The sequence below is a fragment of the Rhincodon typus genome, chromosome 13 (assembly GCF_021869965.1).
Source record: "Rhincodon typus isolate 14 chromosome 13, sRhiTyp1.1, whole genome shotgun sequence".
Classification (NCBI taxonomy): Eukaryota; Metazoa; Chordata; class Chondrichthyes; order Orectolobiformes; family Rhincodontidae; genus Rhincodon; species Rhincodon typus.
The window spans coordinates 54923127-54950009 of record NC_063344.1 but is presented as its reverse complement, the minus strand read 5'-3'; the positions used below and the strand labels follow the sequence as shown (position 1 = coordinate 54950009).

Sequence of the window (26883 nt, the reverse complement as noted above, 5' to 3'; positions counted from 1 at the left end):
TTGAGGGGCCTCCTGCTCCAGTGAGTTGTTTAATTGTTCACCATCATTCACGACTGGATGTGGCGGCATTGCAAAGTTTAGATCTAATCTGTGGGTTGTGAAGTCATTTAGCTCTGTCTATCACTTGCTGCTTATGCTGTTTGGCGTGCAATTAGTCCTGTTTTGAGGCTTCATCAGGACACCTCATTTTTTTAGGCATACCTAGTGCTGCTCCTAGCATTCCCACCAAGACTCTTCCTTAAACCAGAGTTGATCCCCTGGCATGACGGCAGTAGTAGACTGGTGGAGATGCCAGGCCATGGGGTTATATGGTTGAATACAAATTCTGCTGTTGATGATAGTCTTCAGGGCCTCATGGATTTCTAGGTTTGATGGCAGCTTTCTGTTAGCGGTAAGCATCATTTGTGTTGTTCCTGCATTGTAGCATGGTAAAACAGCTCGCTTCACTTGCTGCTCAAACATTTGAGATACTTCACCCTTCGAGAATAATCTAAGGTTGCCTGGGCACTTCTCAGGACCAGGAGGGATGGTCTTGTCTTGCTATATGTCTTGCAAACTCATGAATGGCCGTAAGGCTGTCGCTTTTGGTGTAAGATGAATAATCTGAACAGAATGGGTCTTTTTCCAGGAATATTGAAATATTAAATAATTATTTTGCTTCATTATTTACCAGGGAAGTGAATAAGATGGACATGACATTGAAAGGTGAGATTAAAAATTATACTACAACATACAAAATAAAAATTGAAGGATTATGGGGTAGGTTTGGTGGTCAATGCAAAGGTGCTCACTATCATTCTCAAAGAGCATTGCTCACCAAAGTCTAATGATCCTAATGATCTCTGTAGCATGGACTTCCCCTTTCATGACATGAGCTTAAATCTGTGGCCAGGTCAAGGGGATCTCTCGGCATACTGCAGTCATGGTGTCAACAAAAAGGATAACCAGCAAATCAAATTGAATTATCCTCACAGACAGCAAACCAAGAATCTAAAAGCACACTAGCCTTCATTTCTAATTTAAATCATTAAATAGCAAAATGAATGAATATAACTGGATGTTTTTGCATATAACAGATAAAAATAGACACAAGGTTAAAATATCAATGTAAACAAACTTAAAAGACAAATAAAATATTGGTATTCTATCACAGTGGTGAAATCCAGCAATTCACAAAGCTTGTATGGAAATGACCTGGGGTGAACGTGGTGGGATGGCCTCAACCTGAGGAGAAGTGTAGAGTCACTGACAATTTTTGGATTTCCATATTATTCTATAGACTTCTTTAGTTGCTGTTAGCTTCAAGAGCATAAGAATGGCAAATGTTGACTGTCTTTTCACCATTACCACCATGAAATCCAGGTCATTAAATCAACTGATCAATGTCAAAGTGGAGAAAAGTGTAAATTTTAAAAGAATCTAATGTAGAGATAGCAGAGGCACTATAACACATACCTAATCATTCATTAGAAAAAGTGTACTGTCAGAAGACTGGTGGATAGCTAAAGTATTTTCTTTATTTGAGAAGGGAGTAAGAACATGTGTAGAGGAAACTATAGATCAGTCACTTAAACATTGATAGTATGAAAGATAATAGAACAACCATGAGTGGAGAAAATACAGAAACATCTCAATACCAAAAATGTAACAATGAACAGTCAGCATGGATTTCAAAAGGGCAAGCCTTGCTTGAGAAAACTCATTGAATTTTTTGAAGAGGTAAAAGTGAGAGTAGAAAACGGTAATAGAGTAAACATGGATTTCCAAAAATCTTCAATAAAGCTCCCTATAGCAGACAAATGAATAAGATCAGAACCTTTGGAATTAGGGATAAGCTGTACAATGATGGCTAACTGGCTGCTAGACAAAAAGCAGAGAGTGGAAGTCAGTAAAGGATAGCTGCAAATCCAAGTGATAACAGATGGCAACTGTGGTCCCAAAAACATCAGGACTGGGAGTACTCTTGTTCACAATTCATATTAACAATATAGAATTTGAAATCAAAAACACAATTCCTAAATTTATCCCATATAGAGGGTAAATGACTATATTACTCCTTATAGAGAGGGATAGTCAACGCTACAGAGGGCTGCAACCGATTTCAAAATGACATTAATAAACTTGCAAAGTGGACAGACAATTGGCAAATTAATTTCAACACAGCCAAGTGTGAGGTTATACACTGGTAAAAAATAACAAGGTCACATTTTACATGGAAAATAATGATTCAAATAAACTAGACAAGAAAATGAAAATGAAAGCAGAAACTGACAAATTTCTAAAAGTTGCAGCATAGGCCAATGAAGCCATTAAAAGAAAAAGTAAACCAACCGCTAGGAGTTATTTCTAGAGAGATAGAATTGAAAAGTAAGGAAGTTATGCTAAACTTGAAATTTGCATACTAGGAGTACTGTATAAAGCTTTAGTCACCTTATTGGAAAAAAAGGGCACTATGGAGAGTTCATAAGAATTTATAGTTAAGGCAATAGTAAAACTGAGAGGTCATATTTATCAGGATACACAGACTGGGTTTCTTTATTTGTGCAGAGAAGGCGGAGGGGTTATCTAATAGAGATTATGAAAGTTATGAAAGATTCTGATAGAGTAAACAGAGAATGTATCCACTTATGGGGAAGGATAAATCTAGAGGGCATCACATTCAAGGTCGTCACCAAGAAATCAAACAGTAAATTCAGAAGTAACATTTTTTTTAAATTCGAGACAATGCTGTGGTGCAGAGCTCTGCAATAAAGAATAGTTAAGACCAACACTGCTGATGCATTTAAGCTAGACAAGTACAACGGATACTAAATTGAGATAGGGCTTCCTAAAGTGGGGGTCAGGAGACCAGGTGGGGTCACAAGTTGAAATTTTGCAATTGTGTGCTCTGAGGCTGTAATGGCCATTGTGGACTCTGTTCAAGTTATAACAGCTACACATCTGCTCTAAGAGGCCTCTGTTCTCACAACCTCCAATCTCCTCACTCCTAGTTGTCACTTGAGAATCACAACAATTTCAAGCCTCAAAATGGGGTCACAGCAGGAAAAGGTTTGGAAAGCACTGAAATTGAGGGTTTGCTGATGTGGTCAGATAAGGGTGGAGGTTGGAGGGGAGAATTAGACCATCTGAATTTAATTTCTAGTGAGTGTGCTACTGTGGTACAAAAACTTTCCCTAATTTGGTCCTGATTGAAACTACATTTGACCAAGAGAGCTACAGAACATCAAAAACGGAGAAGAAACATTGCCCCACTGCACATGAGCATGTGCTTTTCTGGTGTCAGGGCTGACATACTTTGTAGTATCGAGTAAAAGGAGCCTTAATCCTACATGTAGCTGGCTATACCTAACCACACAGTGCTAATACTTCACTGGTGCCTGAAATAAAACTAGCTGGATTCATCTAGATAGGCGCAAACTTTTCAAAATTTACTAAAAGCAAAATCTTTCCTGAAGTCTACTATCAGGAACCACCTTTATTTCTTTAATTAGTTAACTCTTCAAGACAATGCCCTTCTCATGACTGGGTGATGAGAACTCACAATCATTGGTGCATATATTAGCATGAATATTCAAACAAAGACATTTGCTTCAACATATATTTATGAAATTACTGTAATCCCTTCTGTGCAACCTTCGGAGTCAATTTAAACCTACTCCTCTTTTCATTCCCTGCCAATGGCCTTCTGATATTCCATTCCTGCTCAATAGCAAAGAGCTGCTCCTATCTAGTGTTACTGGGAACTGACTGGGGGCCTAGGTCTCTCGCTGCCAAGGTGGTTTGCTGCTACCTGTCTGATATCCACCTTGAGTTAAAAATCAGATTAAAATTTATGCAAGAAAACTTGTTGGAGAATAAGTTGGAGACTTGTTGAAACAAGTCAAAAAGCATATCAGAAATTCACTGTGTTTGCTCCATAAAAATATCAAACAAGAGTTGTTTACTCATGTTCTTACCCAAGGTTGTCGCTGAATAGTGGAGATCTCTGCATGTGCTGTGGGGTGATAGTGGGAATTTTCCAGCAAGGCAGTGAATCAGAAGATTTGGGGGCAAGTCCTAGTTCTTTTGGTCTTTCCTGCAGGCCATCTCTTTTCATGGTCTTGTGGCTATCTAAGCAAATGAAACACAGAAAAAGTTCAACATAAATAACACATTACATGTTACCATGCAACAAAACAAGATTAAGTGACTAAATGTATTATTAATTTTCTGATATAAGGTGTAGTTTCAATCAAGGCATGCCCCCTAGGAATTTACATACTTTACACTATGACAAGACAGTTGGTTGAAAATTATCAATTTATATTTACAATGGGTTAGATTTGGATAGTTTTAAGAACTTTACAATATTTATAGAATCCACCAGAAAATAAGCGATGACAAATATATGCTTTCAATAGATATTTTTAAAATCAGAGCTTTGTAAATTATAAGTCAGAGTTTATGAAAGGTAGCTTGAAATTGTTGTAACACCTTATGAATGTGTTATCTAGTGATTTGTTTCTGATTTCTACCTCATTGACACATTCACAACTAAATGTGATTATTTTGTTCATACTTGTAGCAAGGGCAACAAAAAGTATTGTTTTATTTACTGCCATATGAAGAAAAAGAATCCAATTTCATGCCATTGTATTAAACTTTAGGCTTCAGTTTAGTGACTTCAAGATTCAAAATCATGGATGCTGTACTAGAACCTGAAGATACATGTACCAGTATTAACTTCAAATATTATACATTATTTATAGTCCTGTAATATATTATCCAACATATCTATCTGATAATAATGCAGAAATTGTAATTTTTAAGAAGATTGCCTTTAAGGTTGCTTGAATTGTAAATAATTTAACTGAAAGCCTACGAAACATGAAAAAATCCTGATTTGGTAAAGAACCAAGATTTACTTGTATCACAACTAATGCTTCAACATTTACGTTCATAATGGAGTGTCATTTATGCTTCTTAGCAACCAGAGTATAATCTCATTTCAGAAGTGCAAATTCTACAGAAGCTTCCAAACAGTTCTGTTCTGATACCAGTTTTGTTGTTTCCTCAGGCCTGATTCCACCTCACATTCTGGCCCTCTTAATTCTTCTGTTCAATATCACGAATGCTTCTCCATTCTATCAAGGCTTTTAACCTTCCCTCCATTTCACAATTCTGTAGCAGTGCATCCTCATGCTCGTAGAATATTGATTTCATCTTCCTAGTGTGCCTTGTAGTGACATCAATTTTCAATACTTCCTGCTTTGTTTCTATGCCCTTCCAAAGCTGTGATGTCATTACTGTACCAAATACATCAAATGCTGGAAGTACTTGGTAGATTGATCATTCTTTTAGATCTCAATATTTTTTAAAGTTTTAGCAAAGAATATTGTGCTGGTACAAAAAAAGGTTTATCATTTTCATTCCTATTCTTTTATGATAGACTTTTTCCAGACTGCTTGATTCTCATTCAGCTTTTCATAATCATTTTTCACGTTCCATGGGACACTTGAATAGATTAATTTATCTCATCTTTCCAGATTTTGTTGGAGCTGCAGCTCAGTCTATCAAACTGCATACTTTTTTTGTCTTTTATTGTTTGGGTGCTTGCCATAAATTGATTTTATGTAAATTGAGTACTGAGTTTTCTGACCTCAAGACTTAACTTTTGCATTTGGATTTTCTGTTTCGGTCCAACTTGTAGATAGTTTCTAATCAACCTGTTTAGAGATATTATTATACACCTCTGAAGTAGGTAGGACTTGAATCCAGACCTCCTGGTTCAGAGATAGGAAATAAGTGGGACTTGGACCTAGACCTCCTGGTCCAGAGATAGGGACTCTATGACTATACCACAAGAGTCCTTAACAGTCTAACTTCTATTGATAGATTATTAATAAATAATCTGATATTGTATTGATCTATTATTAATCTATATTCTGTCATATAGATACCATCTTCTCATGGACAGTACCCAAGACGGTATCTGAAGAAGATAGTCTTATGCAGGAAAGTAAATACAGAGTCTGTATAATTTACAGAAAACTAGAAACATTTCAATGCTTAACATCTTTGACCATCTGTGAATGCCAGGTAAGTGTAGGCCTAAGTCAGAGCCTTCTGACATTCACTGCCAAGGCATATGTAATTAATAGTGGGGCACTCAAGTCAAATACTGGATGGCAATTGACATACACAGTATTGCATTCCTGTATAGAACCAATAGAAAAAATTAGCGTGGGCTAGAAAATGATTTGTGTCTGTAGACATGAAAGGAAGGAAAAAAATATGCAGGTTTAAACCCACTGAACCCACCCATCCCTTGTTGCTGGGAGAGAACACATTTTGAAATATATTTCCATTTGTTAAACTTGACCTATAGAAATAATTTCCTATTTTCATAAATTGATATTAACAATGCCAAGATTATTCATTTGCAAGAGCTCAGACTGCATTTCTATTATTACCACATTCCTCACAACTTAAGTCCACCTCCAGCTTTCTGCAACGATAACCAATCATTCTCAAAGTTAATTTTATTTCTGGTGAGTTATAGAACTGTGCAATTTTTTTGCTTCCTGTACAAATGCAAACACTGAAATTATCTCTTTCAATTTATCATCACATGCTAAACACAACTGAAACCAAAATATGTTGCTCCAATTCTAGTACCAACACTTTATTGCATGGAATCCTTCCATTGGAAATTGCTATTATCTCAAAAACAAGAGAAGTCATCAGTGCTTTCCTGAAAGGCTCTGAACATCCTTTCTTCAATACTGCAATAAAACCTTCAAGAGAAATTGCTAGATATACTGAGTTGGAATAACCTAATAAAGATTTTTTGCTGACCAATAGGATAGATGGGGTTGTTGCCCGGATTTCAAGCTGAAACATTCATGATTGTTTTTTCGTTCCTTCGTTCAAAGGGGAATGCTTTGGATCAGTCGTAAAACACAGAAACAATGAGCTTTCCACCAATCTTCTGAGTTTTGTAATTCAACGACTGAAAACCAATTAGTTGAGTTTCAGCTTTTCAGTGTTAGCCAGGGTATTGCAGAGAATAGTAGAAAAGTTATGATGCACTGGTAACACATAACTAATGCTTGGACTTTGTATTTGAGAGCTTTTTCTCAATCAAGATTCTTCATTTGCTTTTTTTTCCAAAATTGTTATTTTTTTTCATGCCACCATCCTTCCCCATTGTTCAGCCTTTTTATTCACAGATACACCATTTTACCTCACCATTTCATAACAACACAGCTACAGCATTCTTACATTTTCTCAAACATATACTACTTTGTTCAGTTTTATACTTAATTTACTCATTTGCTTTTATCATTTTAAAGAATGATTTTCCCTATTCAACGTTTGAATTGAATGCTATTATTTAATCATTGCATAATTATTCAATTTTTAAAAAGCTATATATGAAATCAACTTTTCATCAGTTACGTTCTCACCAACATTAACCATATCTCTGTTTGGTTACCATCTGTTATGATAAGGAGATGGTATGGGAAATTTGGTTGGAAAAAATTAAGGAGCCTTGACAGTTTAGGAACAATAATTTAATCCTGGATTCCAATGATTTTGTGAATGCTTAAATTGTAAAACAAAATAGGTTACATAATATTAGAGTGATTGCCATTGTATAAGCTCTGCCGAAGCTGTCAATTCAATCCCACATAACACACTGCTATGCTGTTACATTTATAAATATCTTCTAAATTAGACAAATCACATTTACTCATTACTAAATGAATGAGTTAGCTCTCCTGATAGTTCAATAAGTAAATGCACATTTATTGCAGTTGCTGTTATTGACTGGGGAGCCCAGATTAATCTCAGACTCTTTTGAATTGGCTGATCTCTGCTTGGTGAGCCAACCTCACCTGAGGTTGACTCCCTTTCTAAAGGCTTGTCAACAAAGGGGTACATGACTTGATGCATCATGTGATTGAACTGCTAACAACATGTTCCAAAAAAAAGAATGGTCACTCAAATGAGGCAGTGCTGGACACTCTGATTCCAGTGAAATCACAGGAGCATATTGTATAAACCCCTCCTACATATTACTGTTTAGAATGTGATGTTAAATTATATAAGACATACGGCACAGGAACAGTTTATTTGATCTAACCCGTTCACACCGGCATTTATCTGCAGTTTTTGAAAAATTATTTTTTACTGTATTGTAGCATTTTCGTATCAGAGATCAGTCTCAATCAGTGAATGATTTTGAACAAAAAAAAAATCAATCTTCAACAGCCAAATTGTTTTAAATATCCCAAGCATCAAGACTCAGAAACATTATTTATACATTACACAAACAGAAACTATGTTAAATCCCTCCTCCTACCTGAGTAACAGGGTCTGAACTCTTGTGTTCTGAATGAAAAGCTTTGGAGATGTTGCCTGGGCAAACTGACTGCTAGCTCTGTGCGCTTACAGTATTTCACTGTAAGCAAGAGCACTTTAGATCATTCATTATTCTTAAGGGGGCACTGTGATTATGAAAGAAAATGTTTGTCAAGCCTTTTTTGTTTACTAAAATGTTGCATTGCTTTAGAGCAAATCATTTCACAACCCTTACTTGCATCATGCCATTTGCACAGGACCTTATCACGACAAAAATAATGGTGGTGATTTTTCTGTTATTATCCCTCATTAATTACCAAGAGACTACCTCTTTAACAACATGAATACCAAGACATAAACTGATGAATGATGTTACAGTATAATTTATATCAACATTCATTAGTGTCTCAGAGATGTGGTCAGAACTCTACCAAATGCTCTACTGGCAAAAGCATCCATTGACCAGCAAGATTCCAAATTCAATTCTTGGTTAGCATTGGGTTGCACAATCTCGGTTGGGGGAATAGTTGATTGGTTGTACTTCCCTTAAATCAGGGAGTGTTCTCACTCTTCAGTATTATTCACAGAAATCTGTGTGCATTTGGGTGCCCAGTGGGAAGAGGTTCAAAACCCTCATTCCTTGGTAGAGTCTCTGTAACGATTTACCTGTTGACACACACACTGTAAACTTACATGTGGCAAATGAGCAATTGGACAAGGTGGCAGAAAGCAGTCTGGTTTCACATGGATCCTTATTCCAGCATAAGTCAGGAGAGATAGAAAGAAAATCAGGAGAATTTCTCTTAAAAAAAGTCAGGTCAGTTATCATTTGTAACAATGTGAAAATAATTAAATATTGCTTTTCATCAGTGAGGTGCCATGACTATTCTGTGACCCTGTACATTCTATTGATTGTGATCATACATGTCAATAACTTACTGTCTGTTTGTCTCGGTGCTGATTCAAACTGACTCTTGGTATGTCGTTTCCTCCTCATGGATCGGTAAAACAAAGAATTCCTGCGAATGGGTACGTGCTTCTTTCCTTCTCGCTCTGAATCGTCAGTGTCATGTTGAGCGAGATCAAATTCCCTGTTATCAACAGGAGCATCATCCATTTTCACTGCACCAATCTGCTTCACACTGTTTACACTGCTTGCTATCATCCCTTCATGCTGGTGTTCCTCATTGGTGTGTTATTCCTGTTGAATCCATACTGGGTACTCTTGGTAAATGGGAAAAATGAAAGATTTTATTTATAATCCAATGTGCAACTCTGAATCTTTTACTCCAAAGGCATCTGTACTGTAGTTAGTTAATCTCAGATCAAATGAAGAGAGGTTTCGGAAAGAGCTATTGAAATATTGTCAGTAACCAGGCATGAATTCATCTTTGTTACCATGACAACTAATAGCACTGTTACTAAAGGAGGGTACAGTGGGTGGGAATGCGTTCCAAACCAAACAAGAGACCTGGTCCTATCCTGTTTTGGTCCATTTCAGATAACATTCTAAAATAACAGAACTTTGCAATGGATGGTTTATGTAAGTTAGCCTGTGCCTTTAAGAAAACTTCTCTTCCTACATGCCATTTTCACTTGCCAATCAATATAATGCAATGTCACAAGAGCCTCCATTTATTAAAATATAGTTCAAAATGATCAGTTAAATAACCATGAATTAACGTGCCTCAAACCATGCCTCATTGTGGATCTTCTGACAAAGTGTATCACATTTCCAGTCATTTAGAAATATATAAACATGCAAAATTGAAAGTTTGCCTGCACCCACTCCTAACCAGGATAGATTTACTAAAACACAGGGTTTGTATTAAAGATTCTAATGATATTTAACTACCAAAATAAAATGATGAACTCAAGTTTCTCAATTGTATATGGGCAGACAGAGATGACAACAAACAGATGACTCGGTATGGGCTTAGGTGGCTAAAAGCATGATTTAAAGATGGACTTGTGAGAGTAGATTCAAAGAAATAGAAAGTAATGCAAAGGTGGGATGAAGTTATGTTACAGTTGAAAAGTGATATGACGGTGAATTAGACTAGGATTGATGAGAAAACGGGCCTTTGTGGACAGAATACAGGCAGCAGAGTTTTAGATCAGCTGCAATTTGTGGACAGTGTTGGATAGGAGAATGGCAAGGAGAACATTGGATTAACTGGCCTGCATTTAAAGAGGGGTGGGTCCAATGGATATGAGTGTAAAGCACCTGAATGTGATGGTGTGGTGGTCACGATAAGGATGGAAAGTTGCAGCCCGGGACAGAGAGGTTCAAAGTTTACTTATGAGAACTACCTTCAATTTACATGTACCAAATTTAGCCTTGGGGCCTTTTCTTTGGCCAACCATCTCTGGCTTGAAGAGGAAGCCATTTACTCCTCCATGCAGGTCTTCAACTAAAATTGTGAATCAGATCCAACCTGCATCTTCAAAGAGGGATCCAACCTCCTTCCTGTAGATGTCCCATTCATAGAATCTCTACACTGTGGTAACAGGCCATTTGGCTCAACAAGTCTACACCGACCCGCCAAGGAACATCCTACCCAGACCCAATCCCCTACCCTTTCCCTGTGACCTTGCATTTCCCATGGCTGACACACCTAACCTACACATCCCTGAACACCACAGGCAATTTAGCACGGCTAATTTTGGACTGTGGGAAGAAACTGGAGCAGCCAGCAGAAACCCACGCAGACACGGGGAAAATGTGCAAACTCCACACAGATAGTTACCCGAGGGTAGAATCGAACCCAGGTGCCTGGCGCTGTCAGGCAGCAGTGCTAACCACTGAGCCACTGTGATGCCCTCACCTGCTCAAAAATGCAGGTTAACATCTGGAAGCAGTGGGAAAATTATTGGTTTCATAGCTGCTTGGCTTTGATTAAGCAGGGGATATAAAATCAAGGTCTTTGAGTCAGGAGTTGAGGAAAACACGGATAAAGGTTTCAATGACTAAGGTGGTCAGTATTACAAAGATGGAAGCAGAAGGATTTTGGGTTGAAGAGAATTTGATGTCAGAAGCTCAACATGGAGTCTGACAGGACAATCTGGTTTCATGCAGTGCCTCGGTAAAGGGGAATGAAACTGGTGTCAACGTTATAAATGTTCAGATAATGATTGAACATGATGAATTTTTCTAATGATGCAAGAAACCACACTGGGGCAGCGTAGTGGCTCAGTGGTGGGGTGGCACGGTGGCTCAGTGGTTTGCATTGCTCTCTCACAGCACCAGGGACCCGGGTTCGATTCCACCCTCGGATGACTGTCTGTGTGGAGTTTGCGCGTTCTCCCCATGTCTGCATGGGTTTCCTCTGGGTGCTCTGGTTTCCTCCAACAGTCCAAAAGATGTGCAGGCTAGGTGGATTGGCCATGCTAAATTACCTATAGTGTTCGGGGATGTGTGGCTTATGTGGGTTATGGGGGGACGAGTCTGGGTGGGACATTCCAAGGATTGGTGTGGACTTGTTGGGCTGAAGGGCCTGTTTCCACACTGTAGGGACTCTATAAAAATAACTCACTTAGAACTAAACAATGAAGCAATAAAGAGACTGTATAATAATGAGAGCTGAGTAGTCATCAGTGAAAACTGCCCTAATGAATACGGACATTGTCACCAAATGCAACATGAGAGATAATGAAGGGGAGAGGACAGAAGGATAAATCACTGCAGGATTCAAGAGGGCACACTGCAGGAGTGGGACAAGGAGAGTTATCCTGAGTATAATTGTAGGAAATGAAAGTCACATAAGTTTCTACCTTCTACCTCTACTCTGCCTATTTTTCACCAAAATGGTGAAAGAGAAAATGACCTGTTGGTCCCTGCCTAATTCAACAATCCCACTTATTCCTTATTTCTTGTAGCATGCTCTTTTGTAAGCAATTTTACAAGTTATATTTAGCACCTTTAATATAATTGAACATTCCAAGATGCTTCACAGCTACATTATAAAACAAAGTCTGATCCTGAAAAACATAAGGGAGTATTAGGGCAGATGACCAAAACCTTGCTTAATGAGGTGGGTTTCAAAAATTTTTTGAAGGAGGAAAGTGAAATAAAGAATGGAGTGGTGTAGGGTGTATATAGAATCACAGAATTCTACTAACTGTGGTAGTGTGATAACATGTTTTAAATGTGACTGAACCTCAGTTAAGTGAATCAAAATCTATTTTCCTAAATTTAATTTACTTTGGGCTTTAGATGCCACCTTGGCCTATTTATGAACACGGTCACAGCACCACTGTTGTGATAGATAATTTGGGAAACTAAAAATAAAACTGATAATTAAGAGTGATGCAGAATTTCACATGAGATGTTAGGCTGGATTTTTCTAAGGAATGGCAATCACAGGCAGATTGCCATTCTACTCCTACATTTTTTTTATTACGAACAAACTCATATTTCTGGCAGGAAATTCTAATCATAGCTCCTTCAGAAATGCAGAGCATACTTTAAACCTAACAGGTTCCTCATAGTGCAGGATAATTGGGGAAAGTCAAACCATGCTTCCTTTATCACAGTAGTAGCTGCTCCAATATGTGATTTGACCTTGGAGTTCAGACACATAATTCATTGAAGTTTGCGTCACATGTAGACAAGGTGGTTAAAAAGGTGTTTAGCATGCTTGCCTTCATTGCCCAATCCTTTGGTGATAGCATTTGATCATTTTGAGGTTGGACAGGATGTTGATGAGGCCTCTTCTGGAATACTGCATCTAGTTCTGGTGACCCAGTTATAGGAAGGATATTAATAAGCTGGAGAGGGTTCAGAAGAAATTTACCAGGATGTTGCCAGGTAAGAAAAGTTTGAGTTATGAAGAAAGGCTGGATGGGCTGGTACTTTTTTCATTGGAGCATAAGATCTTGAGAGGCGATCTTATAAAAGTTTATAAAGTAATGAGGGGCAAAAATAGGGTCATGAGGGTTGTCCTTTTTCCTAAGATGGGGGATTTCAAGATTAGGGGGCACATTTTTAAGGTGAGAGGAGAGAGATTTAAAAAGGAATTAAGGGGCAAGTATTTTACACAGAGGGTGGTTCGCGTGTGGAATGAACTTCCTGAGGAAGTGGTGGATGTGTGTACAATTACAATGTTTAAAAGACATTTGGATAAGTACATGAATAGGAAAGGTTTGGAGGGATATGAGCCAACATCAGGCAGGTGGGACTAGTTTATTTTGGGATTGTGTTTGGCATGGACTGGTGGGACCAAAGTATCTGCTGCCATGCTGTATGGCTCAATGACTCTATTTAAAAGTTGGGTTGCACAGCCAGCCACATTGATAGATTTTGTGAGAGGCATATATCCAAAAGGTCAGGTATCAGGTAGAACAGTGTGCAAACTATCTTCTTTAGGTCCTCTCCCTTCCATCCTTACCTCCAAAACTGGATGTGAATGTGTATGGTTCATGCACTTCTTTGTCACTGTGACTAAGGCCAGCCAATTAATTGTTCCTGCCATCTCCCTTCAACTAAAGCTCCCCCTGCTCTAAACCCAAACTTGGAATTTTCTCTGATTTTTCTGCTATGTTACCACATGCCCTCTGATGTCATCTTGTCCTGGAGACCAATCTCCTGATTCCCCCAATCCTATTTTCAATAAACAGCATATTGCCCAACTTCCCTTCCTGATCCCTGCATTAGCAAGTATTGTAAATGGTTCTTTCCTTTCAGATGTCCCTTTGTCTTTTGAATCTGCCACCGTCACTTCTCTCAAGAAACCAGTCCTTGAGCCCAGCATCCTTGCTTGCTCATTTTCATCTTCAAAGTGTTTGAGTGTATTGTCACCTCTTGAATTTATCCCTGTCATTCCCAGAACCCCATATTTGAATTCTTCCAATCAGGTTTCTGCCACTGCCACAGTATGAAACAACTCACAAAGTCCCAGATGACATCCTATGTAACTCTGACAAAGATAATCTTTAGCTCCTTGTCCTTCTTGACCTGTGTGCCTTTGTTCATCACACCATCCTCCTCCAAATGATTCTCCTTTGTTGTCTAAGAGTGGAACCATTCTGGTTCAATTTTTATAGACACTCCATTACTTTTGATATCCTCCAAGGATCTATCTGTAGATGCCTCAAATTTGTTCACATGCTGCCCCTTGGAAACACCTAGAGCATAGAGTCAGTTTTTCCTGTCTCGCCAGCAGTAACTCCATCACTCTTTCCAAACTGTCAGACTGCTCATCTGACACTGGGTCCTCATTAAACAGAAATTTCCTCTACCTCAATGCTGGGAAGACTGACCATTGTTTTCAGTTCTCATTCTTAACTCCTTTTCTAAGCTACTAGAAGCTCTCTATGGCAATAGCCTGAGAGTAAGACAGCTTGCTTTCAATCTTGATGCCAAATTTGATTCCAAGACAAGGGGGCAGGAGAAATAGGTTTAAGTTAAGGGGCAGAAAGTTTGGAGGAGATGTGGGGAGAAACAATTTCACTCAAAGGATGGTGGGAATCTAGAAATCACTAGAAATCTAGAAAGGGTGGTAGAGGCAGAAACCCTTATAACATTTAAGAAGTATTTAGATGTCCACGTGCAATGTCAAGGAATACAAGGCTATGGGCCAAATGCTGGAAAATGGGATTAGAATAGTTAGGTGGTCGTTTTACTGGTGTGGATGCAATGGGCCAAAGTGTCCTTTTTCTATGCAATAGATCTCTATGACTCTGTCTCTGTAAGCTCCTAATGTTTCACAATTACTAACATGCACCTCCATAACATTGTCCGACTTAGACTGTGTCAGCTCATCAGCTGCTGAAACTCTTATCTGCGCCTTTGTTACTTATTGACTTGATTACTCCAACACATGCTGGTCTCCAACATTCTACCCTCTGTAAACCAGGGATTACTCAAACCTTTGCTGCCCATATCTCAACTTGCAACAAATCTCATTCACCTATCACCGCTGTGGTCACTGACCTACATTGGCAATTGGTCAAGTCATGCCTTGGTTTTAAAATTCTCATCCTTATCTTCTCACCCCACTCCCTACCTCTGCAATTTCATTCAGTTCCACACATTCTCCTAGATTTTCACCTGATGATGACCATGTTTTCAGCTGCCTATTTCCTAAGCTCTATACTGTACTGCAGTTTGTTGGATGATGCACTGCCACATGGAACAACTTGTGGCAAGAGAGAGTGTGGAACCTTACTTTGAGAACGTCCATCCCACTTCTTCAGTGTAGTTTCCTCTGCCCAAAGGCATAAGACCCCTGATGACACATAAATCATGAAGCCTGAGAGTATCCTTAATTTGAATGTGAAAATGTCAAAGCTCTTGTAAACTCTCCCTGTCTCTGCCAGTTTACTCCACTCACTCCTTTCAAACACTCCTTAAAATCTCTAAACTTATCGTCATCATGAACTTTCCTCAAGTAACTGTCAATTTTTTCAAAATGTTTACATGGAGCACATTAGGACTGAAAGTGCTCTGTAAATGTAACTTTTTGTTGCTCCAATGAATTACATTTTTAAAACTATTCATGGCCATTCCCATTTGCTGTCTGTTTTATATCATAGCCCAAAAGACATCAAGAAGACATTTCTACTCGTTAAGATCCAACCTCTGTCTCTGATTTGCTATTCTTTTATGGTATTTAAGGTAACTATGGCTATTTTACTCATTTTCCCCCACTATTGTAATGATTACAGAACTTGGTCCCCTGCTGAGTTTGTGATTGGCCAATGACTATACTGGTATTTCAGCTTCAGTCTGTTTTTGGCTAATACTTGCCTGAGTTGAAGATCAAACCTCTATTGCTTTTGTATCTTATGGTATCTGCAGACTGTCCCATCATATTTCTGATCCTGTAACTGGCTCTATACAATCGGTGGATCTTCATTCCTACAAAAATCCCTCCATCAGTGCATTTTCCAATGTTTCACCTTCAAATAGCATCTGGACTGCAATTGTTTCGCCCGTTTCCAAATTTTGACAATTTGTGGATGCTTCATGCTGCCTGTTTTGTCACTGTCCCACCCTGGGACCCCTAACTTTAACTCTGGATTCCTTTCTATTATTTCCTTAGGCTTGTGTGTATTCTAATGTTTGTGTGTAGTAATTAGATTTTATTGAGCTCTTCAAGTTAATTCTCATGCATCATTTGGTTGTTGCTCTGGATTTGTGCCCATCGCTTTCATTTCACTGTGACTCTTTCTTTTTAACTTTTCTCTTTCCTCTGCCAAGAAACCTCCCTTCTGTTGTCATACCACCTCTCACTTCTCCATCTCAGAATTCTCCCAATTCCCTATCCCAGAAATCTGGTACTCCTCAACTTCCTTCCTCTTTTGCCTGTCATAGGATGGATTCCCACCTTAATAAGGACAGTAGTTTCCCTCTGTGCCTCACCTGGCATCTTCCAATGTTTATTGAAGCACCCAGCACCAGCTCATTTTGAGTTCTATCCCACCATCTTGCCCTGAGATGAACTTAAGATATGATATCCTTGCCATCATTAAGATCGCATCACCTATCTCGGCTCATCGACAGCTGACACACTCATACATATTTTTGTCCTCTAAACATGACTTAAGCTGGCACAGTGACTCAGTGGTTAGCACTGCTGCCTCACAGCACCAGAGACCCGGATTTGATTCCAAACTTGGATGATTGTGACGAGTTTGCGCATTCTCCCCATGTCTGCGTGGGTTTCCTCCAGGGGTTCCAGTTTCCTCCCACAGTCCAAAGTTGTGCAAGCTAGGTAGATTAGCCATGGGGAATGCAGGGTTACAGGGATAGGGTAGCGGGGTGGGTCTGGGTGGAATACTCTTTGTAGGGGTTGGTGTGGACTTGATGGACCAAATGGCCTGCTTCCAGACTGTAGCGTTTCTATGAACTATTCCACTGCACTGCTGGCTTCTCTCCCACTTTCCACTCTCTATAAACTTGAGTGTGTCCAAAACTCTACTACTCACGTCTTAAGTCACCAAGTCCTTCTGCACTATTGCTGCTGCCCTATAAGACTCTCAGTCAAGCAATGCCATGATTTTAACATTTTCGTTCTCATTTGATTTCCAATCTTTCCATATTCTTGCAACAAGCCACCAAGATATCTGCACTGTATTAATGACCCACAAACCTCCAAGATATCTGTAATGTATTAATGACCTATTGAACTTCACCAACTAGAATTGTTCCATGATTGAAGAAATGCAAGTATAGTTTAATTGTTTTCATTTTGTTGTAGCCATTGAACAAATTATTCAAAATATGATATCAAAAGCATGCAGCTAAGATTGTGTCACTTGATGGAGCTACAAGAGAATTGGCTACTTTCAAAATCTGAAATGAAGAATTAAACTTCAATACAGTTTGTAACTTTGAAGTGCTGACTGAATCAGAAAAGCCAGAATTTTCCACACTCTGCTGCTTTGCAAATGGAAGGAGGAGATATTATACAGAATTAAACTTTATTTTCACCATCAGTGGTAAAACTATGAAATAGCTATAGAATTAAATAAAGGAACTATAAAAACATGATTTGCAATCTGGGGAATGTGTGCTAGAACTTGTATTGCAACCCAAATGTCACTTACAGCAGAGAATCTGAATAGGAGACAGCAATTTGGAAAGCTTTGAAGGTATACTTTGAACACACTATTTAATATTGGATGGAATATGCACAACATCAGAGCTGAGGGAAAATATTGATCAGTATCTGACTGGAATGACTGAGCTTGGACAACTGTAAGATGATCTTATCAGAGTTAGGATTTGTCTTAGACGTAAGAGATCCTGCCATAAAAATATGTCTGCTTAAAGAGGAGAAACTTACTCTCAAGAAAGCTGTCACCATGTCCAGAGTATATTAACAGGCGAACAGGCAGGATTTTACATTATGATACATTCCAGGCTGAATGAGAACATCGTATTGGAATACAAAGCAAGAAATGTTTTTTAGTTTAAATACAAGGTCAGCAGAAAGATAAAAGCTAGAGGTTAAATTGTACATACTGTGGAGGACACCACACACAAAAAAAAGCATGCCCGGAGTGGGGAAAAGCAGTGCTCCAATTGCAGGAAGCTGAATCATTTTGCACACAAGTGTTTAGCTAGACAGAAGCAAACCAATCAAGGTGGCTGCTGGAATGATGCCAGATGATGATTCCAATAAATCACTCGTAACTATACAATGTGTTCGCATCATCAGATCTAAAGGCAATAAATGGCTTGCGACTGTTGGAATGTGGACTGTAGAAGGACAGCATCAAGTGAATGTGAAATACAGATAGATAGCCAGACAGCAGTGTAATAAACTGGGCTTTGCAGGCCTGTGTGGTGTAGCTCAAGATTATGACTCAATATTGAAGCCCACAACAGTAACATTGAGGTTATACGATGGAATGATACTCTTCCCAAAAGGACAAATGAAGGGGAGAGCCCAATGCAATGGGAAGAATGAAGATGTGGAGTTACATATAGTAAACATTAAACAAAATTCACTGATCTCAGTTGAAACAAGTCTAAATCCATCATGCATCAGAAGTGATTTTTAGCGTTCCACAGGTGACACAGTCATTGTCTACCAATTAGATCCTAGAATATTACAAAGATTTTTTTTTTAAAAAAACAGGACTTGAATATGTCCCTGGTGAATATAATCTCGAAGAGGATGAGAGTTTGAGACCAATGCAGCAAATGCCAAGGATCTGGCTGCCCTCAAATACATCCTGAAAGACAAGACTGAGGAGTTGGCAGCCCCAGTGACCCAGGACAGTCAGTGAAACTTGTGTCAATCTCCTCCCTTGTGGCTCCCGGCAGCTTGGAACACATTTCACCTAGGCCTGGGAACCTATTCGCATTCAGGCCCTTTAAAACAACAAATACTTCCTCCCTCCAATGCTGATTTATTCAAATATATCACATTAACCTCCCTGATTTTTTTATTTTACCTTTGCTCCCTGTAGTGAATATGGATGCAAAATACTCATTTAAAATCTCAGCTATCCCTTCAGGCTTCATACATGGATTACCAGTTTGGTCCCTAATGGATCCTACTCATTCCAGAATGTACCTTAATGGAAGCTGTCAGTGTTTCTTCATGATCCTTCTTCGCTCTCATATTTTATTTTTTAAGTAACCCCCTGCACTTTCAAAATTTCTCCAGGGCATCCACTGTTTTAAGCCCCCTGTTTCTGCAATCAGCTTCTTCCTTGTCTGATCCTGTATGCTCTTGTTTCCGCCCTTCACCTTTAGAGGAACATGTTGGCCCTGCACTGTCACTATTAACCCTTTGAATAACTCTCACTGCTGTGATGTGTATTTTTGTGTAAGCAGTAGTTCTCAGTCTACTTTGGCCAGATCCTGTGTTATAATATTTCAATTGGTTATTCGAGGAACGTTCTAAGATATCGTTCTTCCTTACTGCAGTAATTGACTCCTTGATCAACATTGGGACACTTTTTTTTTACATCACACCCCCATCATCTTTCCTGAAGATTCTACAGCCCAGAATAATAAACTGCTAATCCTGTCCCTTCCTCATCCCTGTTTCTGTGATAGCAAAGATACACCCTCAATCCACTTGCCTGATTTATAAGATTCCTTGTAGTAAATTAAACACTAACCTGGCTTGGCATGCTCCCATGCTCCTTGGCTATATTTGCATTGGCTTCTAGAATGACTTGGGTTCTTTTTCTACACTTGTCTAACACCTACAACTGGGCTTCCTCTGTTATATCCCACTCCACTGGCAAATTAGTTTAATCCTCAACATGTGCAGCAACAAATAAAATGGGACAGGCTAAAATTCACAGTTTTGTTAACGACTTATAAAGTCTTTTGTTGACCATGAGCATTTGGTAATTTGGGGCTGCTAATGGGACTACATACAATTTTTGTTTATGAAATAGAGAATATTTAGAGAAATACAATCATACATAATGCACTAGCTGGCTCACTGTGATCTTTACCTCTTCTGCAAATTGCTTTCACTTTAGTCCATGGTAGTCATTAAACATTTTACGTGAAACTTTCCACCACACCACCCCCCACTTCTGGACATATATTGTCAGTTGTCAGCGCCCTAAACTCTACAGTATCCTCACTTTGTCTCCCTATTTCACTTTGTTCCTTTAAAACAATCTTCTAAAACCTCTCACTTTTATCAAGCTATTGGTCATCTGGCCTAATATTTCCTTCTCAAATTCCAAGTCACATTTTACTTTAAAACATGGCTGCAAACTTCCTTGGGACACTATTAATTTAGAGCTGCTATTGTCACTCTATCAATGCTGAGTGTACACATGTTCCACCACATTGTAAATTAAAAAGATTGCTGCTTGAACGTGTAACACAACTAAGATAATGGAAGCAAAAAGTGGAAAAGGCAATCAAATGTACCGTAATATTTTACCGGACACATAAGAAGAATCACAGAAATTGTGAAAGGGTAGCAGAATCTGAAACTCTCTCCTTCCAAAAAGCTGTTGTAACCCTATCAACTGAAACATAAATTGATCATCTTTATTTTTAAATCAGCCACTGATATTAAGGGTTGCTGAAGCAGTCTGGGTAAACGTCTTAAAAGAAGATCAACCATGATTCAATTGAATATTTTAATAGTTTCAAGACTCTGAATGGCTTACACCTGTTAACATGTTTCCCTGTGATGAATGCAATTAAACAGACAGTAGGAGTAGTAATTTATCACCTCAGTACCTATGATATACTCAAACCCTGTTTAGCAGCTTTTTTTTTAACATGCTTTCAGGTTTGAGTTCTTAGAAAGTAAAAAAAAAGGTATTTAAAATACACTTACAGTCCTGATATGCACGCTATAGTTGCAGTAGCAGTATGCCAGCCTGTAGTATGACAGTTCAAGAAAATATCATGTAAGAGTTCAGTCCTGTGGAAATCAGGTTATTCAAAGAAATTGACTACAAGCAACATTTGAGTATGTCATGCTGACTTTGTGAAATATTTAACAGTTTTGAAAGTTACTTACATTTCTTTAAATTCTCTTTATTCTAAATAAGTCACTTTTTCAAAACGCAAAAACATTTCCAATATGGACAGCCATTTTCATTAAACTTGAGTGCAAAAGGTGATAAGTATTTCCAGAAAGCTCTTTGGTCTTAAAGCATTTCCTGGGTTCAACAATTGCACGGTACACCTGTGTCACTCCTCTGAATACTAAAGTCCAGAATAGTTTGTTTGCTTTGCAGATATGCTGTTAACTCACTGAATTACTTAAATTCAAAAGCAACTCAAGGGTAATAAAGTACTGACTTGCATCATTAGCTCAAATGGAATATATAAATTAATCCTAAGAACACAATTTAAATCTGAACATTGCAGGATTAATTTGTTAATTTTTTGTGGATTTGAAAAGCAAAGGAAAGGCAGTGATGATATTTGAAGCAATCTGTGGCATCTTCCCATGCAATCTGCATGTTCAGCTCTGTTCCATTTTAGGTGGTGGTGCTGCCAATATCTACAAAAATAGCTGTCTCCATGACTACAGAATGTGTAAATGCCAGCTGGGAAGTTTGACCTTTTAAAAACATTTAGATACCCATAATGCATTGTGCTATTATTCCATTTGCTGGTCCACACATCAAAATTGTGATATGAAAATAACCTGTTAGGTTACCCTCTGTTTCACATCAGAAACTGTTATGCAAGGCTCAATGCCAAAAGTTACACACCAGTAATTGCACCAGATTTCCTTTTGTGCAGCATTTAAGTCACAGAGAAGTGGATTACCTGCCTAATTCAAATCTTCCTCGTTCACAGGAGCTTTAAAATAGCACTGAATATGACACTAGCAAACATGAACACTTATTTTAGGGCCTTATTTTAGATGAAATACTTTACTTTCAGTCTTTATCACTATCTTCCATTTTTTTTCCCTTTGTTAACAGCTAACCGAGATGCCACACTATCCTAGGACTTTGCGCCAATTGTAGATTTCTTGTTCTGCACTCAGCTACCAGATTCACTAAACTAAAACAAGTGACTATGGATGCTGAAGATCCAGATTCATTAAAGTTTGAATGATCAATATGTTGATTTCATGTCACACTAACAAATAAAACACTTCCACTATGTCACTAATCAATAATAATTACCATGTCCATGTCATTATTTAGAATATTATTTCCAACAAAGCATTAACTTTGTTTAAGGTACATCTTACTGTAGCCTCATCTTACCACAAGGCTGTATGACAGAGTATGTTCATATGACATCACTTCCTGTGATGATGTATACTTATCTCATTTACATATCATACAGACTTAACCCTTATACTACAGGAATGGCAAATTTAGAAACAAAATTACCTTCAAGCTGTATTTTATATCTCATTAATTCAAAGATTTGCAAAACAGAATCATAAGTATATGGTGCAAAGAAAATAATTGGTTTTAAAACAATCAAAGCCAAGAATGAATAAAAAGGAAAACAGTCAGTCAACTTTAAGGATAACAAATGTAAAAGGGTAATCTAAATGGATATTTTTGAACAGGGCAATAATGCGTTGGACAAATGAAAATACAAAATGAAGCTCTAGACAAACAGAAGAGTGCAATGTGACAGGTGCAACCATATTCATGCAGACATATTGATATACTGCTTTAGATCCCTAATAATGGAGGCAAATTAAACTGAGAGCAGTAAGCTCAGTTATTCAAATTGATTCGATGCATAATCAAGGCAAAGAGTAAATACTGGAACCTGCGTGAGATCAAAATGGTAAATTGGAGAAATAATTAAAATAAATATAATTTAGTCAGGAAACGCCTTGTGATATTATTGCTATATTTGGGTTTTGTATTTTTTAAATGAAAAGTGATTCCATAATGGGCAGGAGAAATGGACAACAAGTGGGATCATATAATCTACCTTCTATTAAGTGAAAATCATGTTAATCCAGAAAAGAGTGGCAACTGAGAATTTTGAGGACAGTGAACTGAGCGGGTGTTTGCCATTGAGTATTCTTTTGAACATAGTGTCTCTTCCTATGCCATTTTATATATTCTCAGTGTACAATATCATGAAACATATCTCTCCTGTGGTTAAAAGTTATGAGTTCCATTTATCATGGGGTTTTAATCTCAACTACTCCTCTAAATGCACACAGGCCTCTCAGTACCTAATGACACCAGCACCTTTCAGCACACATCCTCACTATTTCTCTAAGAAGTCATATGGCTCATTGGCAACTCACACATTTGAGGCAAACAATTGTGAATACAAGCTGCAATTCAGACTTGATCACACAGTTCACTCAACATTTACGTGCAGAAAGTATTGCATTGCTCAAGTAGTCAAGACACCCTGAAATAATAGGGTACTTCAAAAAAAGAAATTACCTGATCATTTATTTATGGTTCTTGATGTGTACAATTTAGTATTTAAGATTGCCTACAAAACAATTACAACACTTCAAAATAAATTAGGCTACAAATTTTTCTGCAGTGGTGTCTGTTGAATTAAAAATGCTTTTTTGTGTGCATCAGCAAAATTTTGCTCCCGGAAATGTCAGCTGATTAACATTGCAATGAGGGAACCAAAGCATTTGGAACTTGAGTGGCAGGACAGCGAAAAGATTCTTTATTTATTGTGGTTTATGGATTGGGAAATAAATTCAGGAACATTGGTCCTGGTAGGCAGAGGTTGTAACTTGTTACTAGTTTAAGTCGTCAGATGGGTGATTTGATGTTAGGTTTTCAAAATAGAACTCAGGGAAAATTGAGATTGAACCCATATTGCTGACCCAGATCAACCAATCAGTTAAATAAAAACAGAAACTGCAGGAGAAATTGCAGCATCTATGAAGATAACGCACAGTTAATGTTTCAAGTCCAGAGATTTTTCTTCTGAACTGATGGTAGCTAGGAAAAGATGGTAAATATGCTGGTGTCTGGGGGGTGGGAGAAGGAGTGAGATAACAGGTGGAGATGGAGCCCAGAGAGAAAGAACAACACTGTGGGAGGCAAACGAATGGATAATAGTATGCTCAGAGGAAAGAAAAACTGATAATGGGCCCATTAGTCAGTAAAAATGGGTTGGGTGTGCTGAAAGGGGCCCATGTCATGACAGGGGCTGGGGTTTGGGGATCGTTAAAGGACATGGAAGAAGGTGTTCGTGTTACAAAATTATTGAATTTGATGTTGAGCACAGCACTGCTCCAGTGAGGGTCAGTGCAAGCAACACAATCTCTTTTTCTGCTCAGGGATCCTGTAGCCCTTAGGAGTCAAAATTGAGTTCAAAAATTTGTGGTTGGATGTACTGTGGAGTCAGGGGTCAGGTTTGAGGGAGGTAGGATTGTGATTAGAGATCAGCTTTATTATTGCTGGGTCATAACAGGTTTATATCCTTCTAATATTTCCTGGCTAACTACTAAAGTAAGTGAGACGTACAAACAAGAAGCACACGTTAGTCATTCAGCTCCTTGAGCCTGAGCCTCACTTAAATAGATCCTGCTGATCTGATTGTAACCTCAAAACCCCATCCTTGCCTACTGTCGTCAATATTTCACCCATTTGCTTGCCAAGAACCTATCCACCTTTATCTTAAAAATATTCAAAGACTCTGGGTAGAATTTTCCATCCAAGTGGGTATAGACAATGGTGAGAAAATTAGGTAAATACGGAGAAAATGGGAAAATCGAATTCTTAAAGTCAAGAAACATAGTTCAGGTTTTCCCGATAAGGTTTAGACGATGAATTCTGAAACTCATAATAAGCGGCAACCACTTGATTTCCTTTGTATTTGTTGTATGTCATTATTAGCTAATCCCACCTCATTTCTACACAGCTTCCTATTATCCCCTCCCCACCTGACAAACTAAACTGTGCCAATTCCTGGCATAAAGGTCAAAACAAATACCTGCTGGCTGTAGCTCACTTCATCATAGAATCCCTTCAGTGTGGAAACAGGCCATTCAGCCCAACAAGTCCACACCAACTCTCCAGACCATCCCATGAAGACTCACCCCATCCCTGCATTTCCCGTGGGTAATCCACACATCCCTGAACACTAGGGGCAATTTAGCATGACCAATCCACCTAACCTACACATCTTTGGACTTGGGGAGAAAAGCAGAGCACCCAGAGGAAACCCACACAGACATGCAAACTCCACACAGTCATCTGAGGCTGGTATTGAACCCAGGTCCCTAGCACTGTGAGGCAGCAGTGCTAACCACTGAGCCACCATACTAGCTAGCCAATCTCAGACTCATAGCATCATACACCCAACAAAATCAGCTTTTGCTTTCCACAATAACCTTTGATGTAATACTTTGTCAAATGGCTTTTTGAAATCTAAGTACATCTAACAATTTCCCTTTATCCACAGGAGATTGTACTTCCTCAAAGAACTCCAACAAATTGCGCAAAAATAATAGCAGCATTGACTCAGCCTGATTATCTTAAACAAAGGTTATGGTCTGCTATAATGGAACACAGAAAAGTACAGCATAGGAACAGGCCCTTCAGCCCACTGTACATCTTGCCATTCTAAACTAATCCCAATTACCTGCAGATGGTCCACATCTATTCCCTGCCCATTCAGGTGTCTGCCTAAAAGCCTCTTAAATGTTGCTATTGCATCTGCTTCTACCACATCCCTTGCAGCACGTTCCAGGAACATACCGCAGACTGTGTAAAAACCTTGCCTTCCCCTAGTATTTGACATTTCCACACTGGGAAAAAGATTTGGACTATCCATCCTATCCATGCCTCTATAATTTTATATACTTCTATCAGGTCACCCTCAGCTTCTGACGCTCTAGCAAAAGCAATCCAAGTTTGTCCAACATCTCATTATAACTAATAGACTCCAATCCAGTCAACATCCTGGTAAACCTCCTTTGCACCTTCTCCAAAGCCTTCACATTCTTTCTGTAGTGTGGAGACCAGAACTTCACACAATACTCCAAATGTGACCTAACTAAAGCTTTATACAGCTCTAACATGACTTGCCAACTTTTATACCCATGCCCTGATTGATGAAGGCAAGCATGCTGTACATTTTCTTTACAATGTTATCCACTTGTGTTGCCACTTTCAGGGAGCTATGGACTTGCACCCCATGATTCCTCTATATCAATGCTCCTAAGGATCCTGCCATTTACTTTTCTCTTGCATTTGACCACCCAAAATGATTGACACTTGTCTGGATTGAAATCCATTTGACATCTCTCCGCCCAACTTTCCAACATTAGATCTATATCCTGCTCTATTATTTGATAACCTTCCTCAGCGTCTACAACTCTACCAATTTTCGTTTCATCTGCAAATTTACTAATCAGATCAGCAACATTCATTAATAGCTTCTAATACTTTCATTATGACAAATATTAAACTGACACACATGTTCTTGTTTTCTGTCTCCCTCCCTTTTTGATCATAGGAGTTGTTTTTATCATCTTCCAATCTAATGGTACTTTCTCCACATTAAGGGAGCTTTGGAAAATTGCATCAGGTACCTCACTAGCCAGTTCATTTAAGCCCCTAGGACACTGGTCAGCCTGCAGCTCCTACAATTTATTCAGCATCACTTCTCTTGTG

General features: G+C 38.5%; 1 protein-coding gene across 3 annotated transcripts in view; it reads right to left on the bottom strand.

Annotated features, from left to right (window-relative positions):
* The window catches only part of LOC109911081 (ephexin-1-like), a 75084-nt gene extending 52509 nt beyond the window's left edge, over positions 1 to 22575 (bottom strand). The window contains exons 1-4 of one of the 3 annotated variants that reach the window (XM_048604837.1): positions 22519 to 22575; positions 21123 to 21165; positions 9286 to 9570; positions 3957 to 4110 (exon numbers count right to left, since the gene is read on the bottom strand). In XM_048604837.1, coding sequence (XP_048460794.1) covers positions 3957 to 4110; positions 9286 to 9511 — 380 coding nt within the window. In that variant the 5' untranslated portion in view covers positions 9512 to 9570; positions 21123 to 21165; positions 22519 to 22575. Of the gene's footprint in view, positions 1 to 3956; positions 4111 to 9039; positions 9098 to 9285; positions 9571 to 21122; positions 21166 to 22434 lie in introns of those variants that run through there. The other 2 variants (XM_048604836.1, XM_048604838.1) reach the window with 2 other exon arrangements.
* Between the last annotated feature and the right edge of the window lie 4308 nt (positions 22576 to 26883).